Source organism: Copadichromis virginalis, linkage group LG14 (genome assembly GCF_057382275.1).
Source record: "Copadichromis virginalis isolate Kocher_CV1m ecotype Utaka linkage group LG14, C_Virginalis_male_GT1.1, whole genome shotgun sequence".
NCBI lineage: Eukaryota > Metazoa > Chordata > Actinopteri > Cichliformes > Cichlidae > Copadichromis > Copadichromis virginalis.
The window spans coordinates 31,334,363-31,344,021 of record NC_140631.1 but is presented as its reverse complement, the minus strand read 5'-3'; the positions used below and the strand labels follow the sequence as shown (position 1 = coordinate 31,344,021).

The window sequence follows — 9,659 nt, the reverse complement described above, 5'->3', positions numbered from 1 at the left end:
TACAGAAGAGGTGAAAGGGCAATGTGGTTTTCAAAAGCCTTCTCATCAACAAAATGCTCCCAAATGCAAGTGGATGAAATACAAAGTTTCCTTTTTTGACCTCTTCTACATACTCCCAACTCCCTAATTACTTTATATTTTTGTGGAAGTCATTCATTAAGCTCACAGTTTGCTTACTCTGCAGCTAGAAAGCCTAGTTTATAATGGGTTCATAGAAATGCGTGTTTAGCTTCACCAGAGTCCTTGCCTGTGCAGTCAGTAGGACAAAATCTTAGCAAAGCGAACAGTTCGCAGGTTTAATTTCCTGCCGAGGCCTTACATGTATATATAGCCAATAATATAGTCCACGACACAAGACGATGTGTTGCAATTGGATAATGAGTGGGTAGCTCAGAGGGAGCAAAAGGAGAGAAAGACACTGTAATTACATAAGTTTTCCTTCCCAGTGGGACACGAGATCATAGTGATCTAAACTGCTCTATGCACCCAACCGCTTGTTAACCAAAAACCATCTAACATTTTAATTGTCCCAAAAGAATGGGGTCAGAACTTTGATGTGATCCTTTGATTTTTTTTTTCTTCCTGCTACCTTTTGGCCATGTTTTCTACTGTCACACCATACCAACAACAGGGTTTGTTGACGTTTACTTCCCTGTATGCAGAGTCTTATGATTACCATTCGTCATGTTTTTAAAACAGAAACCCAACATAATGATCGACACTTACGAGGTGATATTAAAGTTCTCTGGCAGATCTTTAAATGGAGACGTAAGAGCTTCTTATGAGCTTCTTTAAGCTCATAATGCTGATGATGCACAACAATGTTTAACGATATCCCTGCCTTGAACCTTAATCTCAGATTACAATGTCATAGGCCTCTTGCCATTAGGTGTGGCCTTTAAGTCCAGGCTCATTATGGCTTTCCATGCTGTGTTTAAAGGATCATGTCAGCTTTATACATAAGACAAGAGGCCAATAAGTAAGAGGCAGCGAAACATACTTGTCCTTTAAAAGATGGATAATAGTCATATGCTGTTGAGAAAGAGTTGCATGGTGATGAAAATCTGATAATTTTGTTTTGGATGATGGTGAGAGATGACAGCTCAGACTGAGCTTTTGTTATAATAAACCATCCTCACTTTTTAAAATAATAGACAGCATTACAGTTAATAACAGCCAAATTGAGTTTCTCACATTTGAAATCATTTTAAATCTAGTGTATCATCTTGACAAGTCTCTCTCACACAAACATCACTGAATTCCCCGCCTCATTCAATTAAATCCATTCAATTTAAAAAAATGCTGTGTGTGGAAAACAGCTGCACTTTGGATGTATTTTGTCTTTTTTAATTGTTATTGAACATCTAATGTGAAGTCCTTGAACAGAAAAGAAACGTCAACAGATTTGTTTGTATTATTTATTTATTTTTATATAAATTGACATGTGCAAAAGTCTTGAAACTGAAGAGAATAGTAGACTATATGCAGTTATTACTAAATACCACTTCATTGCAATTCATTTACAATTAATATTGCTGTGAGACAAACTGTACTGACTCCATCCATCCATCCATCTTCATCCGCTTTATCCGAGGCCGGGTTGCGGGGGCAGCAGCCTAAGCAAAGAGGCCCAGACCTCCCTCTCCCCAGCCGCCTCCTCCAGTTTATGCGGGGGAATACCAAGGCGTTCCCAGGCCAGCCGAGAGGTATAATCTCTCCAGCGTGCACTGACTCAAACATTTCAAATGTGTTTACAGTACAATAAGTCATCCTTTTTGTACACGTTACATACAGCTTTTGCTTTGATAGGATAAAAAGTTTATCCTTTATTCATAGCCAACTCTAAGTCTGATTCAGCACATACAGTATTAGCTCTGAACTGATAAATACCAAGTTCACCAACCAAGCCATTAGCTTTTGTTACCTCAAATCTCTTAAGAAATGTTCACTTGCAAAGTCTTCTGTATGGCACAGGAGTGATTGAGAAAATATTGCAGTTTATATATTTTTTAAGCTGCCCAAATTACAACCAAAAAAGCATTCAATATTTAAAACCATACTTTTCGGACTATAAGGCGCACTCAAAATCCTTTAATTTTCTCAAAAATCGACAGTGTCCTTTATAATCGGTGTGGCTTAAGTATTAATTCTGGTTGTGCTTACTGACCTGAAACTGATTTTATGTGGTACACGGCGCTCAAAAACCTGTCAAAATATTTTAGTATGACTTGACCGTACTACTTGATGGATTGTCTGAGCATTACGGCTACCGTAGTCAGGAGCCTGGCGGAGTGATACGTACTGTGCTTCCAAATAATATTGTTGTGTGTAAAAGGACCCAAAAATGGCACCTGTTAAGAGACATGCTTACAAAGCGGATTTCAAACTCAAGGCTATCAGTCATGTTTTGTTTAATGCGCCTTATAATCCTGTCCACCTTATGTATGAAAATAGACCAGTTTATCGATATTGCGCCTTATAATCCGCTCCTTAAATGTCCTAAAATAGAGTATTTTATTTATTAAAATACATATTTTGAGCCAAAAATGTATCAGTAGTAAAAGTAATAATTAAGCAGCTGAATTGCTCTTGTCAGTGTCATATTATATGAAAGTTAACGGATAATTACTGCTAATGTATTGACAAGTAATGTTTTTTTCTATCACTAATAGCATTAAACTTTATATTCATTATCAAGGTATCAATGTATAATATTTTACAAAACCAAAGATTTCTTTAAGTGTAAAATCTGAAAGGTAACCAGTTACTGGAGCTGTCCGACAAATGTGAAAGTGAAAATATCTTTCTCTGAAATATTGTAAAGTAAAGCAGAAGCGGCATAGAAGGAAAATTAAATAAAAAAAGAAGTACGTCAAATATTTTCAAGTTGCATCATCAAGATATACAATATGGCTTATTACTATAAACACATGGGTACATGTTAAATAACTTTGACTATATGAATAGCTCCTTTTCCTCTAATTTTCTTTGATAAAAAGAAAATAAGATGTCATTTGGTTCACTTAAGGATATAAAGGAGCGTAAATTTACAGACACTATAGTCCCAATATATTGTTTCAGTTATTCCATTGTACTGAATAACAGAAATGTGTATTATAAGAGTTTCAAATAGTGTAATAGGTCTATAGAAGAGATCTAAACTTATTTGAAGTTTAACATCATTATGTATGTATATATAAAGTTCAATTACATGAAAATGAATATTTTCATATAGTTGAATCATTTTTCTCCCTAATTTTATAGATCACCACTTTTTTTCACTCAAGTGTCAATCAAAACGAGCCTCATGAGACTTGTGTCCTAACTCCAATTGGACACATGCATCTCACTGCGTGGTCCAATACCATCCCTCTGACCACAGGTCTTAGTCTGGCACCTGTGGATAGGCTTGTGCATGGATCCTCTCTCACTGCAGAGCCAGTCTCATACCCCAGTGGCATTGGCCCAGGCAGGGACAGAATCTAGGTGAAACATTGCTTTACCCCAGCTGTTAATGGCCAGTGTAATACAAAGAATGCCAATGATGTTCATGACGAATCCTGTCCTGGCCTGGTGGAGAAGAAAAGAATGCAGTCATTTCAAGATTTAGTTTATTGTTAACATCTGTATTTGTTGCTGAAAGTTGCATGAGAAGATCATTATCCCTAAAGTCATGAAGTATTTGAGGAAGTCCCACAGTATGTAGATTGGAATATTTCTTTAAATGTACTGTAATGTTATCTCTCAGATTTTCTTAAGTTTATGTTTTAACCCATGGAAGTGTTTTGGATGTGCCCACTCTTTTTGTATTCTACCACTTTAATATTTATGTAACGAATCCACAACAATAGTTTGATCGGAAGGTGTTAAACTTGTTTAACATTCCTGGAAAGTCGATGGCAGGGGACCTTGAGACGCAAATTCTACATACCAAACTAATTTGATTTGAAACTGTATCAGCTTGCACAGAAAATGTTCTTAATCTGACTCATCAAAAATGCCTTATAACCATACAAGGATGTGACAGAAAACGATATTTTAAATCGATTGCAGATTACACTGGCTACTTAGAGTGACTCATCATGTGCTACAACTTTCTAGTGGTAACATTTACTATTGTAAAACACTTGGAAACATATTGCTTCACTTCTGCAGCCGGAACACAACTAAAGAATACCCTTAATATCAGCTATCGTCAAAATGTGACTGTCACTTAAGAGATTCTGGTCACAACCGCGTTTTTATGAATGTAAATTCTGCAGACCAAGCAGTTCAACATTGGTCCCAGAGTCACAGCACTGCAACATGTAATTTACACAATAAGCATACCAAAGCCAATGTCGTACTTACCATGTCAGCAACCTTAAGGTATCCATAAGAGAAGACTATGGCATTGGGAGGAGTTGCGACAGGCAGCATGAAGGCAAATGAGGCACTTAGGGTACAAGGAACCATGACGTACAGCGGGTTGATTCCAATGGACTGAGACTGTAATAATCACACACAAGGTATCAGCAGTCTGACTCACGGATGAATACAGCCTTGATCACAACATCCTCCACTATTCTTTCTGGCTATTTTTCTGCAACCTTAATCACCAGCTCATAACTCAGAATGAAATGTATGCAATTCTGTGTGCAGGGAAAACTCTCATTAGGTGTGTGTAATTAAGATGTAATTCCTGCTGGCCCTGTGCTGAGTCATGATATTTAAAATAGAAACGTACTACATATGTGGAGATAATGGCAGACTTTAAAGTTGCAAAAGACATTACTCAGTGGAATTTGCTTCTGAATTACATGTCCTGCAGCACACTAGCTTACAAGTGCACAGTAATTTCTGGTTCTCAAAATAACCAAAGGGTGAAAAGACCTAAACTTTATGTTTAGTCTTTGTTAAACTTCAGCTGTATATCAGGTCACCAGGATGACAGTATTTTGTCTTGTCACAGGGTTTCTGCCTAAATCAAATGCTAAAGAGTCTCTTGACAGGATGACACACAAAGTGACATGACACAAGCCACCGTTGCCACAAAATGTTCTCACAATGCCTTTAACTGTTTGTGTGAATCTGACTAAAGTACCTATTCTCCCTTTCTTCACTTTCTGTTTGTATTTTCAAGGGCTAAACACAGAAGGGTTGATCATCCTTGTGCATCTACTTGGCTTTTCCCTCAAGATATCAATAAATGTGAAAACCACTACTTGCATTTCAGACCTCGTTTTGGCATTCTCTCCAGTGCTCAGCTAGTGGGCACAGAAATGCTATTCTTCAGAAGAAGCAGCAGCAGGGAGGGCACTGTTACAAGGCACTGGACTGAATTGGTGTTTGGCAGGTTATTAATGGGAGAAGGGGCCCACAGAAGGGGGCCAAACATATTCAGCCTGAATGACCAACAAGATGGGTAACCAAACCAAAACGTGGGAAAATGGACCAGCTCTCACTGGGAGTAGTTTCAATGGTGAACTCCAGCTGGGGGAAAGAATTTACGCTAGGAAGCACTTAACCTAACTGAGCTATTGCACCCAAACAGTATTTTCTGTCCTCTCCCACACCACCTATATTTCACTTGCTCTATACTGCTTCACTTGCTTACCATCGAAGCTAAGACGGGTAGGAAGAGCGTTGCAGTGGCTACATTACTGGTGCATTCTGTGAATGTGGCAATCAGCAGGCATAAGACAATGGCAATTGCCCAGGGAGGGATGCTTTGCAGAGGAGCCATCTGATCTCCCATCCACTTTGATAGTCCAGACACCTAAAGACACAACAAAACAAAGTGCACATTTACTTTGAGGAGACTGTGATTCAGGTTTGGTCACAATATATTGCATCTGCTACAATGCAACCGTATGTGCAGAACACCAAAAACATCTGAATCCAGAGATTTACTAATCATTTGATTTGCATAAAACTTTAAAACTGCATTAGGAGATTAAAGGGAAAAAAGCATGATGCTGATACCATTAAAAACAGATTAAATAGCTGGTCGATTTGATAAACATCTCTATGAATCCTCATGCCTCTAAAATAAACTAGTAGAATCAGAATCTCAAGACACTGAATGGCTATTGTGAAGTTCAAAATTTCTTGAAAGATTGTTATTGGCCCCACAACCATTGCATCTAACAACTGCCTTTGTAACTTACTTCACTGCCCTTAGCCAGAGCAAACCCTCCTCCAAGAAGAAGCACAATACCCCAAGGTAATTTCTTTTGGGCAGCTTTCCAGCTGAGGAGACGAGGTGTTGGGCCAGCAGTTTGATGAGATGCTACAGATCAAAGAAACGAATCATCAAAGTTTAATTACAGCATAGCCTACTCTTCCCAAACTTATTAGAATGGGAAACACAACATTCTTCAGAAATGATGGCTCACCTATGTCAAAACTATGTGTCCTAAAAGAACACAAGCGTGGAGGTTTGGAGGGCAGAACAAAGAGAAGGACTGTGACAAAGACTGCCACCGTGGCATCTGATACATACCTGAAGGATGGAGTGAAAGCAAAAATCAAATAATACCACAGTTTTATAAAGTAAATTTATGAATGAATAAAACTTAGGTGTTGAATTGTATGTTTTTCATAAAAATATGTATACAAACTCTGCTTGGGAGTTGAAGATATCTGTTGCCCAGCCACTGACAAAGCCTGGATCCCTTGTGAACCACAGCAACACGAGCAAAATGAAGAGACACAGGACGCTTATCTCTCCAAAAGACATCGGCCCCAGCAGGCGATGCTGTTCACGGATCACATTATATGCAGCAATCTCCTTTTCTGTCTTCACAGCCCCACAGCCCCATGTCTTCTTAAAGCTGGAGGATCACATGGGAAGAAAAGTCTTTGTGTCACTTCTACACTCACTCACAGGCTTAGTGCGGTAAAAAGTTTCTTGGTGGTGATTCAAGTCTCTGTCACTTATAATCAGGCTTTAAGCATTATCAAACTCACTTGAATCCCATGAAGACAAACTGCAGCCAAAGCCATGCCAGTGTGAGCATGATGATCATGTTGGGGAAGGCAAAACCGAACCAGGACGCAAAGTTAATAATGTCCCCGTTTTCTGGAAACAATCTAATACAAAAGAAAATACAAACGTGAGGAATATATAAATACACATGAATTGAAATATTGGCACAATACTAATAACTGATAAGAGGACACTCACTGGTTCATCTGGCCCATGAGCACCAGATTGGGACCAGTTCCTGTCAGTGTGGCTGTTCCTCCGATGCTGGCAGCATAACAAACACACAGGGTCATGCCTTTACACATTCTCCGCCGTTCTGCTGCCTCCTTATGCCTGACAGCCTCAGTCGTGGCATCTAAGAAAGTCACTACTACTGGGCCTTTAAACAAAGAGAAAGAAATAAAAAGGGGCTACTAGCAGCTTTATAAAAGTCTTTGACGCTGTTGATTTTTATTGATTTTGTGTCCTAGCCAAACATAAACAAGTTACAAAGGGCTCACCTTGTCCCTCATTCTGTTTCTCTGTTTGTGAATCAGCTTTATTGTCAGTCTCTGATGTTTGGACCTGCTCATCCGAGCTGAAGATTTGAGGCATTTCTGGCTCACTGGTGTTTAGCTGTTCCAGCACTGCTTGGACAATTGGCACCATCATAGCTGTGGTAGCGGTGTTACTGATCCACATGGATAAGAATGCTGTTACACCCATGAAGCCCATCATCAGTCTGCCAAGAAGATAGAGTAAAATTAATAGTAAATTAAGAAAAAAAATCAGAAAGGTGCTCTTCGTGCTCTTGGGACAGAACATGAAGTATGTTAAAGTTTTATGATGGGAGTGAAAGGATTATTTTTTTAATCTACATCATATCTGTGCTTTTGATGTCATAACAGATCTGAAAGGTAATTAACCGCTCACAGTGCTGGACGCACACCAACAATGAGTAGCACCCTCAAAGCTATGCGCTTGTGCAGATTCCAGTGCTCCACGGCTACAGCAACCATGAGTCCTCCAACAAACAACATGTTTGTGTCCTTTAGGTACTGCATACACACCTGAGACAAAGGGATCACACTGGATAAGATGTATGCACACATAAATAAGCCTATACACTGTGGCATATTTTTCTTACTTACATCTTTGGACTCCATGATGCCAAATAAAGGGAAAAGGAGAGCTGGAAGCAAAGCGGTTACAGCCAGAGGTAGAACCTCTGTGCACCAGTACACTGCCATCAGGATTATCACATAAGCACATTCTGCCACCTGCAATAAGAAAAAATTATAACATACAGACAACTGCACAAAACAAAGACATTACATTCAGTCTGTGTCAGCAACTTATCTATGAAAATCTGACTTAAGTTCATAAACAGCTAAGATCAATAATTATGATGCAATTTTAATGAGACACTATGATAGTTCAAAGGGTGAAGATAAGATAATCTGTAGTGTCTCATCGCCAGGTTCTACATCTGTCGGGATAATATAAGTGAGATCTAGACAAAACTTGGATGGTCAATGATACTATCTTATTTAGAATTGTTTCATTCTGGTTAAATATCAGCTGCTTGAAAAACCGATTTTTCTTTTTTTTTTAATGCTTCGCATTTAAACCTGTGCCAGTGATAACATGCTTGCAACCTGTGATTTTTTTTGTCTCTGTGACCCACAACGCGTAAAGAGCCCTTTTTACTCTGTGGCCCCACGCTTAAGCTTTATGCTACCAAAAGGAAGTTAAATTAACAGAACCGGAGAACACACCAGCCAACACTGGACAGCTCTCGTGCACTCGCTCCAAGCGCTGTGCACTTGACCGCGCATCAACAGGTGCAAAAGACCTAGTGCAAATTAAAATGCGCGAAAGGTAAAATCTCACTTAATTTCAGTTCATTCAAGTTCTTCAAGTAAGTAACATCTCTCTCATTAAAATTACTTTATTCTTTCATCCTTTCTTATCACTGTGTTTAGTTTTAAGCCAAACGCAGATTAATTACATACCTGTGTCCCGATCACCAAAGGCAGTGGAAGAAGAAGTAACGGAGTTATGAAGAGGATCACTTCATTTTTGACAGAGTAAAGGCATTTCAAGAATGCCATGTTGAAAGGAAAATGGAGAAAAGCAGACTTTGCACCGTGGATGGCACTTTTGAGGCGCAGAAGAGAGAAGAGGGAGGGGGGGGGGAGTCCCACGCAAATAAAAGAGAGCGAGAGCGAGAAACGTAATGAGGAGAGAGAGGGGGGGGGGTGCAAACGCCTAAACTACTGACCTAAAGTACTGACCAATTAAAAGTGAAAAAGTTCATCCACGTAATAACCACAATAGTTTACATCTTTTACATTTACCATCTTGAAACCGAGGATTCCCCACAGTAGGTCTATCACCTCTATCACCCCCGCGGGGGAGAAAGGGGCGAATGCGGTTGACAGACTTCAGTCTTGCTGTTGCTCAGGCAAGAGACACAACAAATAATGCAACCAAGTATTTTACTTTTCAAGCTAGGCTTTCTTGAAATTCAATAAACGTATATAAGGTTTACTTTTCAAAATGCTAAAAGTTAAAATTTCTTGGTCACTGTCTAACAAAAGGGTTTTGGAGTTAGTTTTACAAAGGTCAAACAACTGGAAAAAAAATAAACCCTTATAACGGTGGCAGTAATCCGCCCAAAATCCCGTTGTATCTTTCTTTAAGACAG

The 9,659-nt window shown here is 39.1% G+C and overlaps 1 protein-coding gene across 2 annotated transcripts; it reads right to left on the bottom strand.

Annotated features, from left to right (window-relative positions):
• Window positions 1-1,412: 1,412 nt before the first annotated feature.
• On the bottom strand, window positions 1,413-9,136 carry slc13a5b (solute carrier family 13 member 5b). 2 transcript variants are annotated; one of them, XM_085430424.1, is made up of 12 exons: window positions 8,965-9,136; window positions 8,101-8,229; window positions 7,883-8,019; window positions 7,471-7,691; window positions 7,169-7,349; window positions 6,952-7,074; window positions 6,603-6,815; window positions 6,378-6,484; window positions 6,150-6,271; window positions 5,597-5,758; window positions 4,351-4,488; window positions 1,413-3,570 (listed from the first exon to the last, which is right to left on the bottom strand). In XM_085430424.1, the coding sequence occupies exons 1-12, from the start codon at window positions 9,061-9,063 to the stop codon at window positions 3,445-3,447; spliced, it is 1,758 nt and encodes a 585-aa protein (XP_085286550.1). In that variant the 5' UTR covers window positions 9,064-9,136; the 3' UTR covers window positions 1,413-3,444. The 2 variants fall into 2 exon arrangements, with proteins under 2 accessions (XP_085286550.1, XP_085286548.1); XM_085430422.1 differs by having other exon boundaries at window positions 7,883-8,229.
• Window positions 9,137-9,659: the final 523 nt, after the last annotated feature.